Source organism: Musa acuminata, chromosome BXJ3-6 (assembly GCF_036884655.1).
Source record: "Musa acuminata AAA Group cultivar baxijiao chromosome BXJ3-6, Cavendish_Baxijiao_AAA, whole genome shotgun sequence".
Classification (NCBI taxonomy): domain Eukaryota; kingdom Viridiplantae; phylum Streptophyta; class Magnoliopsida; order Zingiberales; family Musaceae; genus Musa; species Musa acuminata.
Window position 1 is genome coordinate 28,393,159 of NC_088354.1, and position 19,651 is coordinate 28,412,809.

Consider the following 19,651-nt stretch of genomic DNA (forward strand, 5'->3'; position numbering starts at 1 on the left):
TATATACATAGTTGAAAGTTTATCATATGCTTAAGCTTATACTAGACCATATATCAATTTTGTAGTTAAAACACTATGTATATATTAGAGTTACCTAGGAATAAAATACTAAAAACTATAAAATATACTCATATATATGAAAATATATCAAACTAAAATGATGATATTTTTAATTATTGAATTTGTAAATTATTTTAATAATAGGAAGTTCACTTTACATTTTATATTTATTAGTTGAGGGGTAATTTACATAAAAAATATAAAGTAATATATTATTATATTATCAATAATAAAAATTGATCTTTTAGCATGTTTTGATACTACTAATCAAGTTTTATAATCATAAAATTTTATTTTAGGATTTGATGTGGTTAGATTCAATTGTTAGGTCATTGAAGATTATAATATATTATAGTAATTTTCTTCTCTAAGAATATTAAGTACTATAGTTGTTCTATGCATTATGATATAAATTACTTGATAATTAAAGAGAGTGATACGGGAGTATCTAATTTGCTATAATATGCTCATATGGACCTTGCTGATGCTATGGTATATTTTTCAGCCAATAATGTTGCCTCTACAACTCAGCCCACTAAAATATGACAACTCATCAGCATATTCCCTACACAAAATTAAAACTGTTTCAATATGCTTTTTTTCATGACCAAGAAATGCATTAAAGGAGTTGGTTAGTAGTTGTTAAACACTTAATTTCGAAATTCTCTATGCATGAAGGGTTATTTCATGCACTAGTACTTATTTTGGTGTTTAGGGCTTAGAAAGGACTTCAGAAACCAATGATATTTTGGCAGAAGCTCTCTTAGAGTACTCTTTTAAATTCTATATCTCTTGGATGCGTCCTTGAGTAGTGAGTCTTTTGTTTTCAGTTCAATATCATCGTTTATAATCCTCAGGGTGGTAAATTTTCTGTATTCCTTTGTGATTTTAATTTGGTGGTGAGCTATTTTTTGATCTTATTTAAGTTTTATCATGAGTTCATACTTTTTCTATTTAAAACACTCATTCCAGCAAATACAATTGTACTATGATTTTTACTTCGAGAGTTTATTCCTTGTCTACTATGACTTTTCTATCCGAAATATTCATTCCAGCAAATACAGCTCTGCTATTGGTTTTCTATCAAAATCTATTCTGCTTTACCCTCTCATTCTGCATCACCCCTAGTATCAGTTTGGTATCAGAGTTAAAGGTTAGAGATCATGGAAAGGTGGAATGGAAAAGATATAGTTGGTGAAGGTAGTTGCCATGAAGATGATGCTGAGTCATTAAGGCTGCAGCTACGAAGATTGTGCTGCGTAGTCTACAAGAAAAATATGAAATAATCGAAGAACTTTAAAGTAGACACAACCAACATGAAAATGATGTCCATAAATTTTCTTTTGATGATGATACACCTCCTCATCAAAGGAAGTCGAGAAGATTTCGAGCAAGATATGGAGTCCAAGACGAGTAGCAGAACAAATTCAACATAAGATTGGATATTCCAGAGTTTGAAAGTAAAATTAATGTTGATGACTTTATTGATTGGCTTAATATAGTGAAAAGAATTTTCGATTTTCATGAACTACCAGAACAAAAGAAGGTAAAACTTGTGACACTTAAACTTAGACGAAATGTATCTTTTTGGTGGGAAAATATGAAGAAACAAAGAGAACGTAAGGGGAGAAGTAAGATTGTGATATGGGGAAAAATGAAAAGAGAGTTAAAGAAAAAATATTTATTTAACAATTATGGGTAAGAGATCTTTCTCAAAATCCATGATTTCAAGCAAAATGATCTTAGTGTGGAGGAGTACACTATAAAATTTGATAATCTGATGTTAAAAGGAGAGCTTATGGAACCGGAAGAGCAAACCATTGTAAGATACTTATGAGGTCTGAAATATGAGATTGCTAAAGTGGTTCAACTGCAGTCATATTGGTCTTTAAATGATATGAGCAAGCTGACATTAAAAGTTGAGAAGCAATAGAAGTTTGAAAAGAGTTCTCGGTATGGTTCAAAAGAAGGCTATTCAAAAAGAGAAAGTTACAAGCCTACTGTCCAAAGCAAGGTGATATCGAAGGTGTAAGAAAAGTGTGAAGAATTTGCTGGTAGTAAAAAAACACCTAATTCTTCTACCCCAAGTGGCCAAAAATTGCTTCAAATGTCATGGTTTTATGCATATTGCTTTAGATTATCCGAATAGGAGGATTATAACTTTGGTTGAAGATCATAGAAATGGAGGAGAAGATGAAACCAACGACGAATCAAAATATGATGAAGATGAGGAAGAGGTTACTTATGTAGATCATGGTTTATCTATTATATTGTAACATAGCTTACAAGTGTCTTATGTGAACGAGGATGAAAGTTGGGTAAGAAAAAACGTGTTTCATACTAAATACACTTCTCTTGGCATGGTGTGCTTGGTGATCATCGACAACAGCAGCTTTAAGAATATGGTATCTTTGCAGATGGTGCAGAAGCTAAAGTTGGACACAATCCCTTATCCACATCCATACCAATTATGTTAGTTGCAAAAAGGAAATGACATCAAGGTAACTAAAAGATGTTTAGTTTTATTTTCTATTGGCAAGTATTATAAAGACAAAGTATAGTGTGATGTTGCTCCTATGGACGCTTGTCATTTACTATTAGGAAGACCTTGACATTATGATAAAATGGTGTTATATAATGGCTACAAACATACTTATTTTTTTAAGGTGAATGAAAAGAATATTATCTTAGCTCCATTACAACCTTCCAAAATCAGTACACCAAAGAAGGAAGTTAGCGCTTTTATGTCCTATGATGAATGCAAAGGTGAATTAGATAAGGATGGCCATGTTATGACTCTAGTAGTAGTAGAGGAGAATGAACAACATAAGGAGACACCAGCAATCATGAAACAAATCCTGGAGGAGTTTAAAGATGTTATACCGGAAGAGATTTCACATGGCTTTCCACCTTTGAGAGACATCCAACATTATATTGATCTTATTCCGGGGGCTATTCTATCTAACAAGGCAGCCTACAGAATGAGTCCCAAGAAGCATGGAGAACTTCAAAGATAAGTGGACGAGTTGATGAAAAAGTGATTGATTCGAAAGAGCATGAGTCCTTTGGCAATTCCAGCCTTGTTGGTGCTTAAGAAGGATGGTTCTTGGAGAATGTGTGTGAACAATTGCACGATCAATAAAATCACAATGGACTATCGTTTTTGTATTCGAATGTTAGATGATTTACTTGATCAATTGTGTTGTGCTTATATTTTCTCTAAAATTGACTTGAGGAGTGGCTATCACCAAATAAGAATGAGGCCTAGAGATGAGTGGAAAACAACATTTAAAACTAGAGAAGGCTCATATGAATGGTTGGTTATGTCATTTGGGCTATCTAATGCTCCTAGTACTTTCATGAGATTTATGAATCGCATACTTAAGCTATGCAATGGAATATTTGTTGTAGTTTACTTTGACGATATATTGGTGTATAGCAAGAGTGAAGATGAGCATATAAATCATCTGAAAGAGATCCTTCATATTTTGAGACAGTAAAAGCTTTAAGCTAATCTAATGATGTATGATTTCTTTACTTCTAGTGTTGTATTTTTGGGGTATGTTGTTTCAAAAGATGAAATTATGATGGATCAAAGTAAGGTAGAAGCTATTCTCAATTGGCCAACACTTGCTTCATTGCATGATGTGAGGAGTTTCCATGGCTTAACTTCCTTTTACACAAGATTCATCAAGGGTTTCAGCTATATTGTCACTCCAATCATCGAATGTTTGAAATGTGATAAATTCAAATGGACTAGTGAGGCTAATGATGCTTTTGAGCTTTTAAAAAGAAAGGTGACCGAAGCTCCTATCTTAGTTCTACCAAATTTTAATAATGTGTTTAAGGTTGAATATGATGCATCTAATGTGGGAATTGGTACTGTTTTGAGTCAAGATAGAAAACTCATTGTATTTTTTTGTGAAAAGCTAAATGATACAAGAAAGATATATTCTACTTATAACAAGGAGTTTTATGCCATTTATCGTGCTTTATCTCATTGGAATCAATATCTTCTTGCCAAGCCATTTGTTCTATATTCTGATCATGAGGTATTAAAGTTCATTAATCACTAGCACAAGTTAAATAGAAGACATGTAGCTTGGGTGGAGTTTTTACAATCTTATAACTTTATAATCAAGCATAAATATAGTGTTCAAAATGTAGTTGCTAACGCATTGAGCAGAAAGCATTCTTTATTATTAGCAATGAAAGTCAAAGTGGTTGGATTTGAAACATTCAAATATCTCTATGAGAATGATGTAGATTTCGGCTCAATATTGCATAATTACAAATCAGGTTCCTTTCAACAATTTCTATCTTTGATGATTTTCTTTTTCGAGCTAATGCTTTATGTGTTCCATCTTGTTCTTTAAGACAAGTAATTCTAGCTCTTGTTCAATCAAACTTCTATTGGCCTAAGATGTTTAGAGATGTGGAGAGATATGTAAAGCAATGTCGAGTGTGTCATTTGGCAAAAACAAGAAGTTAAAATTTTGGATTGTACACTCCGTTGCCTGTGCCAAATGCTCCATGGGAGGATATGAGTCTTGATTTCATTTTGGGACTACCAAAAACTCAAATGAATAAGGATTCTATCATGGTTGTTGTTGACAGATTTTCAAAAACGTCTCACTTCATTCCCTACAATAAATCGAATGATGCATCTCATATTGCTGATTTGTATTTTAAGAAGATTGTTAAATTGCATGGTATTCTAAGAACTATGATGTCTGATCGAGATTCAAAATTTCTTAGTCATTTTTGGAGAACTCTTTGAAGGAAGCTGGGTACTTCTTTGAATTTCAACAGCTCGCATCATCCACAAATCGATGGGCAAATTGAGGTAATGAATAAAAGCTTGAGAAATTTACTTAGAAGCTATATTCGTAAGAATATTAAGCAGTGGGATCTCATTCTTCCACAAATTGAGTTTGCCTACAATCGATCTATGCATCATAATATTGGTAAGAGTCCTTTTGAGGTTATTTATGGTGCTAATCCTGCTAGTCCTTTGGACTTCGTTTCTCATTCGACAACTAAGAAATTTATTAGAGATGCTGATGAGAGAGTAAAGCAGATAAAGAAGCTACATGAGGGTGTTAAAGCAAATATAGAAAAGCAAAATGAGAGGTACATGAAAGTTGCCAACAAACACAGAAAACATATGGAGTTTAATGTTGATGATTTGGTCTGGATTCATCTAAGGAAAGAGAGGTTTCCACCGGGCAAATTTGGAAAATTGAAACCAAAGGTTGATGGTCCATTCAAGTGTTTAAGAGAATTGGCAAAAACACTTATAAGATCGAGCTACCTGAAGATTACGGAGTGTCCCCAATATTTAATTTTAGTGATTTAAGTCATTTTCATAATCATGTTGACGAAACAAACAAGAACTTGAGGACAAGTCTTTTTCAACTAGGGGAGATTGGCACGGGAGTGTCTAATTTACTACATTATGCTCTTATGGATCTTGCTAATGCTATGATATTTTTTTAGCTAACAATGTTGACTCATAGTCTTCAACACAGCCTACTAAAATATGACAGCTCATCAACATATTCCCTATACAAAGTTAAAGCTATTTTAATGTATTTTTTTTTATGACCAATGAATGCATTAAAGGAGTTTGTTAGCAGCTACAAAATACTAAATTTCGAAATTCCCTATGCATGAAGGGTTGTTTCATGCAGTAGTACTTATTTTGATATTTAGGGTTTAGATAGGACTTTAGAAACCGATGATATTTTGGTAGAAGCTCTCTTTGAGTACTCTCATAAATTTTGTATCTCTTGGATGCATCCTTGAGTGATGAATCTTTTGTTTTTAGTTCTGTATCCTCGTTTATAATCCTTGGGATAGTGAATTTTCTATATCCCTTTGTGATTTTAACTTGGTAGTGAGCTATTTTTCGATCTTATTTAAGTTTTGTAGTGAAGTCGTGTCTTTTCTATTCAAAACACTCATTCTAGCAAATACAACTGTACTGTGATTTTTTCTTCGAGAGTTTGTTTCTTGTCTACTATGACTTTTCTATCCGAAATATTCATTCCAACAAATACAGCTCGACTATTGGTTTTCTATCAAAATCTATTCTGCTTTACCCGCCCATTCTGCATCAACCCCAGTATCAAGGAGTTCATAAATAATTAATGTCAATTAAGAACTTGAGTTCCATTATATTGATTACTGATCCATTCACTTAGGACTTATAACATAAAATGTTTGAAAGAAAATGTTTGAAAGAAAATGTTCTCATGATTGATTTGTGAGCAATTTATAAAAAATATGGTAATACATATTTAAGTAGATATTATAATTATCATTCTTATTTAAGTAAATTAAAATTATTTGTTTCTATTATTTTGTTTACATTTATATATGTATATGTTATGATTGAATGTGCTAATATGGTTATCTTAATAAGATAAATTAGAGGAGCTATTTTGGCCTATATTACGAAAGGTTAATAATGTTATATTACATAGAAGGAAGTATGACATTATAGTATATAACCGCTATGACTCGCATTGATAGTCAAACTTAATATAGTATTATATTTATTAGACTTATTGGTCCATTTTATAAAATTCATGTGCATATGTAATTTTTCTTTTTAAGTTTTAAATTTTAATTAAATAAAATTATTTTAAATAATTTATTATTTTATTAATTTTGATTTTAAATTTTTTTATATCTTACTAATGGGTTAGATGTTAGATTATGTAGCCCTATCTAATTATGTAAGATATATTATATATGATTAGATTCTGATTACTTTTATCGATCAATAAAAATATAGATAAATTATGATAGAATTCTTTATAAGATGATCTTTATGGAATAGGATATTCTAATTATTTATCTTAGATACTTTACTCTTGGTTATAAAATGATACGACTTCTTAAGCATAAAATAATTTATTACTAAGATATTATAAAAATTTTTATTTCTTCTCTATCCATAATTTATCGCTCATGACGATCCAGACGAAGATAGAAGAAGGCGAGTTTAATTTTTCTTATAGGTCGATATCATTGTGACTTTCTAATCCAATGATGATATAATTACATATTAGATAAAGATTTTTTAAATAATATCAAAATGCATACATCATATATTTATTATTATTTATTTTTAATATTTAATATTAAAAATTTAATATAATAATATATTATAATTGATAATATTAGAAGACCTTACCGAAAGATAATATTAGAAGACAAAAGTATTGAAGCTTTTTATGATACCACCAACGCACTGCAGCTCCCAGAACCAAGAACACCAAGTACAAGAAAATGATGAAGATATGTAGGAAATAAGAAACTGAAAGCTTCCGAGTACAAGAGGGAATAGCTCAGATTTGATGTCATCAAATAATATCTAATCTTTAAGTCCTATTTTCCAGGGAAAGAACAAACAAAAACGAAAGTCATCATCATAATACTGCAGACAATCTCTCTCTTCTCTTCCCTGCTCATTTATGTGTTTGATGAAATTATCCTGCACGAAAGATGAAGAGACAATGATGAAGATTGAAAGTGAGAGTCATGTTCAGGCAAGGAGAAGAAGCTCGAAAGAGAGAATGATACAAAAGCTGGAGATGCGTACCGTGACTTAATTCAGCGGGTCCGCAGGTTCTTATCGTCTCCTGGATGAATCCATGGATGCCAAGCATTCATCTCCGTCGTTGTGATCAACACACCGTTCTTTAAAGAGTATACAATAGATTCCGACATCAAATAGATATACATGCAGATCACTGCATTGAAGTCGATCAAAATCACACAGCCTTTTGCGAGTAATGATTGCTAGCTAGAGAGCTACCGCAAAGGGAAGCTCCGGCAAAAGACCAGGGTCAAGGAAGCGGTGGAGCATCAGAGGAAAGATCTGGACTGGACTTCAAGTCCCTTGGAATCGTAACTTAAGTCGGAACCAGAAGCAGCGTGGGCCCCGACACATCACGTGTCGCTCTCCCGCCTCAAACTTCGTCGCAGCAGCACACCTACAGATCGCCCGTCGCGGTGGAGGGAAGGAAACACGCGTTTCCTCCACTTGTCCCATGGAACTTCACTCTGATTCGTTTTGAACGGCGGACCCACGGTTTAAACACAAGACCCTGTCTGAGCCCAAACAAGAAGTCCCCTCTTCCCTCTTCCCCCCTCCCCTACTCCATGATCTCTCCTTTGAACCGGAGCGACTCACCCATCAGTGGCGTCCCCTCCAACCTCAATCCAGCGCGATCCCCGGGCACGTCAAGCGCACTACCGAAAGGCCACACACAGCAGTCACCACCACGACCTTTTCGAGAGATGTGAACGGGGGATGTCAAACAGTGCCGCTGAGAGGGAAGAGAGACTTGCCATCCCATTCCCCTCCCCACTGTTGAAATGACTGCCGTACCTGAGAAAGTTGACCTGATCACAAAAAGGCCACAGTCTTAAAAAGGCTTTTTTTTCTCACTCTTTCCCTTTTCCTCCTCTTCCTTGGAGGATATGATTGAAGTATTCATTTATTATTCTTCGTATCATTATTTTGCCCAGGACTATAAATAATAAAAAAAGAAGAAGATTATTTTCGTTATTCAATCAAAACTAGAACTTTTTCTTTTTTGAAACGGTGATAGCTCCCAATAAATCATAGAGAAGACAGAAAAGAGATCCAGAAATTAAGAATTTGTATTTATTATCATAATCATTTATACTTTCTTAATGTTTTAAAAGTCTTGTGTCTACCTACCTTAGATCCTTCTTTCTCTCTAATTATATTAAAATATTTTGATGTTAATTAAAAAAAATAAAACTCATAACCTAATTTTTTTAATATATAATTTAAAATAATTTTTAATTTAATAAAAATAATCTTACCATTATATCATATCAAGGTCATCCTCCTCCTCCTCCTCCTCAATAATGTCCTAAAGAGTAGGATAGAAACTTAAGTATCAAACTAATGGAATGTACACTTTGATTCTTTTACTATAGCATATATAAGCTCAATTTATGTGCACATTTATCTTTGCAATATGCAGTCCAATGACAATTGACACAATTAGGTGTATAAACTCTCACAAAGGTAGAACAAGGAGATCATTTGGAAGACTCGTGCTACATTTGTTTCTCATGAGATGACACATGAACGAACTTTAAAGACAAAGAATATTACTATGCATGGATTCAATCAATCCGAAGAGAGAGAGAGAGAGAGAGAGAGAGAGAGAGAGAGAGTAGAATAAATGAGATGAGGACAAGTGGATAAGTCTATCATGGGATCTGTGTGGGGGATAAATGTGCTTGTCATTTGACATTGATGCCAAGAGCAGAAGTTGCAGAGAATTTTCCTAAAGCAGGAGTATGTGGTCATTCTTTTGGGTGCCTGTGGTGTATGATGGATGGGAATGCATGACATCTCTCTCTCTCTCTCTCTTTCTCTCTCTCTCTCTCTCTCTCTCTCTCTCTCTCTCTCGTGCCTCCAAATCCAAAAGCAAAGATTGGTGGGGTTGATACAGATGCCAAGATCTTATCATATCCCACACCCAAGTTCAAAAATGTGTACCATGTGAAAGCCAAGTGAAGGTAAGCAAGACAGTGATGCATTCTTTTGAAAGTTATCATCATTCTTCATAGGATGGGATGATATGTTTAAAAGAGAAACACTGTTGAACAAAAGTCAAAAGAAGCTTTGGAATTGTACAGCCATAAAGGAATTAAAAAAAAAAAAAAGTGACTTCAAAACATTTCTCCTAAAAGTTTTACAAGTTATGAAAGGACAATAGGCTTTTCTTTTTTTTAGCAACTCTTTCTTAAATCAAATACTAATGGCTTTGTTTGATGATTGATGTATCAGTGTACATAGTTTGATAATCTCAGGTTCCAGTCCACCACCAGCATCCTTTTTTGTAAGCTTTATATACTCTTTATAAAAATACTCTATTACAGCTGATGTTTCAAATTTTCATCTCTATCTAATTTCCTTAGTCAATAAAAAATTTATTAATTTGATTCAGAATAAACATGACTATTATCAATTATTAATAATGAAATCTCTAGCCCTTCTAGTGTTTGTTTATAAAGGACAAATCTTGTTATTATTTTTTATCACTCGACTAATTAATTTCTTTGCTTAAAATGTTTGATCCCAAATTTATTTATTATTCTGCTTTCAATATAAAATCAAATCAAGATGTTTGGACATGAAGGATACATAGTTATTATCGATTGGGATACTCATATCTACCTAATATGCTTAGCCTAATAAGAGATCTTTAGTATAGATATTACTTATTACTGATAATGAGGTTTCTCACCTTAATAATCCTCTTAGCGTTTATAAAAAGGACAAATCCCAAATTCGAAACATGTTGCACGAAGGAACAAAGTCGTAACCCGAGTCGCGACTCAGCGACTCAGTGGGGTTTGTTGAGCGGGTCCCATCACAATGATGTGCCTCGGAATGTGTGAGCTCGCTCGTATGATGGAATCATGAGTGCAGTCAGAGGGCGATTAATTAGAAAAGCCTGCGTCGCATCCCATCCCATCACATCCCCAAGTCAGTCATGCACATATCCATCCCCACCGCCTCTTTCCATCCCACTCCACCAAAAGCAGGACATGAGCAATCCATGATATTGCCATCATGTCGTGCAATGGGAATTTTATCCACACCTCTTGTTGTCCTACAACATATATAACAAAGAAAAATATTATTAAGATAATAATTATTATTATTATATACAAACAAACAACATCTTTTACCTATCGATTCTTTGTAATTTTGCAAATAACATATTTACTCCGTTAAATTTTAATGTAGCATGTGCATCCATCCTCTTTTATATATATATATATATATATATATATATATATATATATATATATATATATATATATATATATATATATATATATATCAAGATCCACCTTTTTTTGTTAATATCCATAAAAGAAATTTAAGTTTATTATTAATAATTACCATCATAATAAAGCTTTTGGAAGTTACTAATGTCAATTATAATTTAAATATTATATGATAGTTTAAGTTTATACTTTAAGCATTATATGATAGTCGAATAATAACAATTAATTATAATATGTGTTTGAATATTACGAGGATATATATGCAAAACTTAAACTTGGAGGGATATGTATGCAATTCCACATTCAAACATATCCTCTTCACCTCCTTTCTTTAAATTGCCCTCTTATCTCCTCCTCTTCAGTAAACCAGACAGTCACATAGCAAGGCCTCGAGTAATATTAGAGAGAGAGAGAGAGAGAGAGAGAGAGAGAGAGGGTCCGTCGTGAAGTATCCTCTCTACATTTACTCTTGAATTGCCCTCTTGCTTCCCATCTCGTTCACCACAGTGAACTTGAGGAAGAAGGCAGGAGAGGGAGAGAGAAAGGAGACATGAAGGATTCCATAAGGTGTTGCATCTCATGCATCTTCCCCTGCGGCGGGCTCGACGTGGTCCGCATCGTGCACGCGAGCGGTCGCGTCGAGGAGATCAGCGGCAGCGTCAGCGCCGGGGAGGTCATGCGGGCCTACCCCAAGCACGTCCTCCGGAAGCCGCCCTCGGCGTCCTTGGACGGCGTCGTGTCCCCCAAGGCGGTGATACTGCCGCCCAGCGCCGAGCTCCAGAGAGGCAAGATCTACTTCCTCATGCCCGTGTCTTCGGACAAGGCCGTGCCACAGACGACGACGTCGGCGACGAAGAGGAAGAGTTGGAAGAAGAAGAAGGAGGGCAAGGAAGGAGAAGGCAGCTGGGAGACTTCCACGGACAAGAAGAGGCTGCTACCGGAGGTCCTGCAGGAGAAGGCGTCAGCGCAGAAGAACAGGCGGCGAGGAAGGGTGGGGGTGTGGCGGCCGCATTTGGAGAGCATCTCTGAGGTCTCCATTGATCTCTGAGAATTCCATGATGTGGTGTCTTCCATTTCCTTCTCCTCTCACCATTCTTTTGTCATGGTGTCTCCGAGCAGAGATGTCATTTGTTCTTTCTTCTCTCATCGCATCTTCCTTCCCCCATGCGCGTTTTCCTTGTTGTAGGTAGATAAAACTAGGTTTTGTGTTCAGTTCTGCTTTTGAACTGTAATTGCCAGAAAGCATGGTGGGATTAGCAGTGAGTGTATGGTACGAGAGAAAGAGAGACGGGAAGTGTGTGTGTGCAGGGAGGATCAGAGAATATTGTCAGGAGACCCCACGATCGCTCCCACACGCTAAACCTTTTGTGCAGTGTTGGAATGCAATAAATGAGTGGCACAATCATTGTTCTACGGTACTGCCTCTATGTCCACTTTTTAGGACTGTTAGATTTCACTATGTATTGTGCCAATTATTTGGCTGCAAACTCACAGATATAACAAACAAGCGACGAGGACAAACAACAAGTAAGGAATCTTGTCCCGAGCAAGGAAGGGGTGCTTAAGTATTTGTCCGTCCTTTCATCACAAAGACACACACAAACACACACACACATTGAGTTACGTGTAAACACCCTGTTTCCTCCCACTCCTATAGCCTCCTGCTCCACACATGACCTATCTCTTGCTCTCGCATGACCTGAATGCTAGTCTTCGGTAAGGATATAAAATCGCACACGTCAATCTTCCCGGCCCCGAAATCTAATAAATTTTATAGTATGATACGGTTAGTTTTGATTGTTGATCCGACATGACACGAGTGATCGACTCGACTGTCGTGCTTGAAAGAGAGGGAAAAGGTCGATTTGATTGTAATTAATTTTAGCTGAGGATAGAAAACATTTGTTGTGCCTCATATCCGGCTTTAGTCCGAGGGTGTATCTCGATCCCGCTTTGTAGTGTTGGTTTATTGGTTGAAGACCAAAAATACTCGTCAGCATTTAAAAGCTCCAAGTTTAGTTGATTGAGTTGATGTTGAAGAAAACTATTTTTTATAGTAAGAATATTTTATTTAGATTATTTGTTGATGTAACATTGTTCATTAGACTCTTTCTCATCATGGATGTTAACGGTAGATGCTAGTTGAAATCTGCATATTGAGTTTTGTTTAACTGAAAATAATAATCATATCATTTGACTCCCATTATTAACTAGTAAAGGGCTTGTCCATCAAGAAGAAAAATGTTTATTATATGTGTCAGCAAATTTGGTTGTTTTTCTCTCCTAACAAATACATTATCTCATCAAGCATGTTGGTTTTTTTTTTCTTTTTGTCCTTGGTAGATGCATTTATAAGGAAGTACTATGACTGTGTTGGGGGATGCTTTGATTGAGTCAGGCATGTTAGGGTGTTTTTTCTTTTCAATTTGTCTTCGGTAGATGCATCTATAAGAGAATGCTATTAAATGCATCATGTGTCCTCTTCTCCTCGGTGAACGTATCATGCACAAATGTGACATTTGGGTTGCATTAGGTGCATCAGATATTTTTTTTGTCCTTAAGATACGTTTTAGTTATATAAAATTTCTTTTTTTTTTAATTTTGCACGAATGCACACATGCAAAAGAATACTTTGGTCATACTTCTTGATTTTGCATAGATATATCATCTGCAAAGGGGATGCTTAGGTCATATCACACGTTTCAAATATTTTTTGTTTTAGATGGATGCATCATCTGTAAAAGATGGTTTGATTGTATTAGATGCTTTGGATATTTACTTATCTTAGATAGGCATATCGTGCATAAAGGAGATATGTTAGTCACATTGGGCACTTTGAATACTTTTTTGTTCTCGGTAAACACATTACACGTAAATAGAATGCTTTAGTTATGTTGAGTACTTTGGATACTTCTTTGTCTTATGCTGATACATCATCTGTCATGTGAAACTATGATTGTTTTAGACACTTTGACATATTTTTTGTCTTAAGTAAACACATCATGAGCAAATGGGCTTTGGGTATGGCCGATCTCATTGGATGCTTTGAATGTTTTAATTAGCTTTGATAAATATATTATAAAGAAAAAAAGGATGGTTTTGGCCTAATTGACTGCATTGAGTGTTATGTATATTTTTTTTTACACCTTGGGTTGATGCATCGCATGTAAAGAAAAAACTTTGGGCATGGTTGATCGTGTTGGGCACTTTGATTTTTTTTTTTAATCTTAAACTAATGCACCTACACAAAAGTGCTATTTTAGTTATATTTCTTTTTTGTCTTAGATAGATTTATTATGCGTATATAGCCCTCACTCTAGTGTTAATTTGATATGGTCAATCTTGGTTAGTAACATTACAATCGACTTGACCCATTTTCCTTAGTGTTATTATGCTCGGAAGAGATAAATAAGTTTGATTGGTTAGGAAAAAATTTATCTTAGGATAAAAAATACTCGTATCTCTTATATTGGAGATACATTTGGTAAAACTTGTTCAACGGTTAAATTAGTTTTGATTCATCAGTTGTGAATTAAAAATACCCTAAAAGGACTTAAGTTTAGTTCATTTGTGTTAAAAGGAGAATAGAAGATAGAAATTACTGAAGAAAATATTTCCATTGAAGCTGTTCTCTCCCTATTTATACAGGTTAAGAGGGAGGATTTCCCTTAACAGAGTAGAGAGATTTCCTCATACAATTAGGAAAATCTTATTTGCTATCATGCTCCGCAAGATGACACTCCTATCAAGGATACAAATCTTGGATCGATGCAATACAAATAGTTTACGAGCGAGAGGCTTCGTGAGTGAGTCGGCTAATTGATCAACTGTATGTACATAAGAAACACGAAGTTGACGGCGGACAACCTGATCTCGCATAAAGTGAAAGTCGATAGCAATATATTTTATGCGAGAGTAGAATACCGGATTAGCACACAGATAGGTAGCTCCGACATTATCACAATATATTGTAGGAGTGGACCTGATGTTGAGTTCCTTGAGCAGATTTATGACCTAATTGAGTTTTGTAGTGGCAGTGGCGATGACATGGTATTCAGCTTCAATTGTAGACTAAGCGACTGTCTTTTACTTCTTAGAACTCCAACTGATTGGATTAATGCCAAGGAAGACATTATACCCTGATGTGGATGCTTGATCATCAACGTTGCTTGTCTAGTCAGCATCAGCAAAGACATGAAGATGAAGTTGAGAGTGTTTACGAAGAAAGAGACTATAATTGAGGGTCCCCTTAAGATATCGCAAGAATTGTTTAACCGTAGACCAGTACATAGTAGACGACCTCTGCATAAACTGAGATAATTTGTTGACTGCAAAAGAGATGTTTGGACGGGTGAGAGCTAAGTACTGTAAGGAGCCAACGACTTGTCGGTATTGAGTGGGCTCTGTAGCAGAACTTCGATCAGATAATTTGAGAGAGCCACTAGCAGAGAGAGGAGTTGTAACCACATTTGCATCTTTCATGTTTATTTTTAATAATAAGTTTTGAATGTACTTTCTTTGTGAGAGAAAGAAACCGGAAGATGTGAAGATTGCTTCTACGCCTAGAAAGTAGTTCAAGGATCCTAGATCTTTAAGTGAAAATCGATCTGCCAACTATTTGATGAACGATTGGATTTCATTGGGATTGTTGCCTATGACAATGATGTCATCCACATATACCAGAATATATATTATGTCACCATAGTGTTGTTGTAGAAATAACGAGGTATCGGATTTGGAGTTGAGAAAGCCAATTAAAGTCAGAAAAGAGCCAAGTTTTGTGTACCAAGCTCTTGGAGCCTGACAAAGTCCATAAATAGCTTTGCGCAGTTTGCAAACATGCCCTGGATACTGAGGATGAGTGAAACCAAGAGGTTGTTACATAAAAACAGCTTCGGTTAGAATCCCATGTAAAAATGTATTATTAACATCCAATTGTCGTAATTGCCAGCCCTTAGTGGTGGCCAAACTCAGGATAAGTCGGATTATAGTCGGCTTAACAATGAGACTAAATGTCTCAGTGAAATCAACTCCAGGTCTTTGATAAAACCCTTTGACGATGAGGCGTACCTTATATCGGGCTACAAAGCCATCTAGGTTCCGTTTAATTCGAAAGACTTACTTACACCCGATGATATTTTGTGTATGATGAAAGGGTATTAGATCCCATGTTGAGTTATAGTGGAGGGCATTATATTCCTCACACATGGCGGTACGCCAATGTGAAGATTTTTGTGCTTGAGTGAAGGTGGTGGGTTCAAGGTGGTGAACGAGGAATCCATGATAGTATGTAGGTCAAGGATCTGACGTGGTCTGAAAATACCACTCTTAGAGCGTATGGTCATAGGATGATTGGAGACTATGAGACCGTAAGGTTGAGTTGTTGGAATAAGCGGTTGAGAGTCATTGACATAGGCCGGGTCAGGTGGAGGTACGTCAGTGTCACTTGGTAGAGAAGAGGGTAAAGATAACGATTGTGATTCTGAACTAATGACCCCAATATTTTGATAAGAAAGAAGTGGAGTAGGAATGATGGGAATAGGCAATTACTGAACTGGAGGAGTGGGATCATGAGGAGAGGAACTAGACGACGTCATGGGAGGCTCGTCCGGTTGGATCAGAGGTATATGCTAGTGACGAAAGGGTAATGAAGTGGTCTGCATGGTAGGATATATATGGTTTTGAAAAGAAAAGATAGACTCAACAAAAATAACATGACGTGATATAAAAATTTTGTGCGTGTGGAGATTATAGCAGCGAAAAGCATTATGTTTAAGAGAGTAACCTATAAAAACGTAAGGATCAGATCGGGATGTTAACTTATGAGAGGCATAGGGATGTAATCATGGATAACATAGACAACTGAATACTCTGAGTTTACGAAAGTTTGGAGGTTTGTGAAATAGTGTGTCAAAGGGGGATTGGTATTGTAGGACTGGCGTAGACATTCTATTAATAAAGTAGACGAAAGTTTGAAAGGCTGCTGTCCAAAATTTTGAAGGCATGGAGGCTTGATGGAGAAGTGTGAGCTTAGTTTCTACTATATGCCGATGTTTATGTTCGACGGAGCCAACAAGTTGAGGAGTATGTGGGCGAGATTTGAGGTGTTGAATACCACAAGAGTAAACCATTTTGATTGTAGACTAAAAGTGATTTTCAACCAACTTTCAAAAAGTGGGAAAGATGATCGAAACATCATATTTATAGTGAAGAGGGTATAACTATGTGTACTTAGTGAAGTGATCTACAAAAATGACATAAAATCTAAATTTATCAAATACAGGATTGGGACAGGGCCTCAAACATCTGTATAAATAATTTCAAATGGTTTAGAGAAGGAAATGAAAGATGAGCAAAAGGGCTATCAATGACTTTTATTACTAAGACATGCATCATAATATGTTATAGAACTATGTGATTTAAAAACAGGAAGAGAGTAATGAGAAAGTAATTTATGCTGAATAAGGGACAAGAGATGACCAAGACGACGATGCCACACATTAACTGAAGTCGCAACGGAAGAATGAATAGTGGGCTGGGTTATTTGTAGAGCTGACGGTCATTCGTAAATGTTACCTCTATTCGGACCTTGGACCAAGGATTCCCCCATGCTCAAGTCCTTAACAAGAAAGGAATCAGGAAAGAATTAAATTGAAGTATTGTTATGTTTGCAAAATTGAGAAACAGAAATGAGGTTGTGTTTAATATGAGAGCCGCATAAAACATCATCGAGTGTACATGTGGTAGTATTAGAAGTAAGCGTTGTGGAACCAGTATGAGTTATAGGAAGTCCTTTACCGTCACCAATGATGATATCTTCATCGTAGCCATAGGTGTTGTAAAGAGACAAATTCTGAAGATCAGCGGTGATATGATGGGAGGTACTAGAGTCGACAATCCAATTGGGCTGGCTAGTCATCGGAGTAGTTAGGAGATTTACTTGAGGCCAGTGGGACAGAGCAGGGAGGCGGGGTCAAGACCGACAAACTTTATCGAAGTGTCTGATTTTATCACACAGCTGGCAGACGACCCGTTTTGGTGGCTTAGTGGGGTAGGATGCCAAGACGGACGATTACTGGAGTTGCCACTTTGCGAGAAGTTATGATTATAAGGATAAGGGGGGTTTCGCATAGAATCCATAGGATCAAGAGGTATTGACCAAACCTTTGGAGATGTTCGGATAGTACCGAGTACCCTTCCTCTTAGACTTGTGACTGACTTGAGTTGTGATAGTCGGTCTAGGCAACTTGTCCTCATGCTTCAAATATGTCTCATAATCAGTCAACTTGTCATAGAGTTCTTCAAATGATACAGGCGTGTCGCGTGCCCGAATTGCAACTGCCAACTCTTTGTAATCGGCTCCGAGACCATTAAGAGTATAGATGATGATCTCTTTATCACATAGGGAATGACCCATCTAAGCCAAATTATCGATGATAACTTTGATATTTTGTATATAATCAGTGATAGTACTTCCCTCTTGTTTTGTCACCATTGGACATAAGACTAAGCTTGCGAGTACGCAAATGATTCACCAAGGTAGTTTGTAGTTTAGACCACGCTTCGGTAGCAATCCTACATGAGGATATCAATAGAGCGACTGTTCCAACAACGGAAGCTTGAATAGCTTGGAGGATGAGACGATTTTATTTTTTTTTTTCTGACTTTTTTTTATCTCTCTCTCTCTCTCTTTTTTTTTTTTTTTTACTGAAGAGGGACCTTTACAGAAAAGGAGGAGGGAGGGAGGAGGCTTGGAAGAGCAAGAGCAGTTGTTGCGGCTACTGTTGTTGCTACGGCTACCATGATATAGGAGGCTTGCGACTTCGAGCCAACTGCAGTAGTGAGCAGAGTTAGCAGCCAGCCAAGATTGCGGCTGCTGCTGTTGCGACCGCCGTGGTAGAGGAGGCTTGCGACTTCGAGCCAACTTTAGCAGCGGGCAAAGTTAGCAGTCTGCCAAGACTTGTAGCTCGCTCAGCGATGCCAAGTCAGGCCCAACGAGGTTGAGGATTTGGGGATGGGGCCAATAGTTCTTGGACGTAGTGCAGGGCGGTGTGGTAGGGTCGTGGGCGACGGAGATCAACTGGCCAAGCCGACGGAGGGCGGGCCAATTGAGGAATAGAGGTAGAACAGTCACGACCCTTCTCGCTCGAGTGAGATGTGAGAACGAGGAGGAGAGGCCACTAGCCGGGGAGCAGTTGGTTGCGAGGCTATGTCAGCTCTACTTCTGTAGGAAGCGGTAGAGGAAAGGCGATAGTAAAGAATGCCACCGGCGTAAGGAGGAGAAGAGGGAAGGAGCATCCACCATTCGTTTATGGAGAAGAAGCCGTAGCATCCACCGTTCTATGTGGAAAACGCCACAGTAATGAAGATGTCGCCATTGTTGCTGCCTGATGGCGACGCCAGGTATGGTCACGACTGGGGTGGGGGGGGGGGACACCGACTGTAGTGGAGTCGCGGCTGAGGAAGCTGGTCCACCTCGAGATGTTTAGAAGTGGCCTTCACGATGATGGCTCTGATACCATGTTAAAGGAGAATAGAAGACAGAAATTATTAGAAAAGATATTTTTATTGAAACAGTTCTCTCTTTATTTATATAGGTTAAGAGGAAGGATTTCCCTTAAATCTTATCTGCTATCAATTTGATTCTTGAAGACATTGACGGAGGAAGTGCATAATATAGATTCCTTCAACGATTAACTATGCTGCTAGTACTCTCTCTTTGTCAGCTCTAGTA

The 19,651-nt window shown here is 36.6% G+C and overlaps 1 protein-coding gene across 1 annotated transcript; it reads left to right on the plus strand.

Moving 5' to 3' along the window:
• The first annotated feature begins 11,279 nt into the window (after positions 1 to 11,279).
• Positions 11,280 to 12,330, plus strand: LOC135639747 (uncharacterized). The gene has a single exon (XM_065153629.1). The coding sequence runs from the start codon at positions 11,468 to 11,470 to the stop codon at positions 11,963 to 11,965; it is 498 nt and encodes a 165-aa protein (XP_065009701.1). The 5' UTR covers positions 11,280 to 11,467; the 3' UTR covers positions 11,966 to 12,330.
• Positions 12,331 to 19,651: the final 7,321 nt, after the last annotated feature.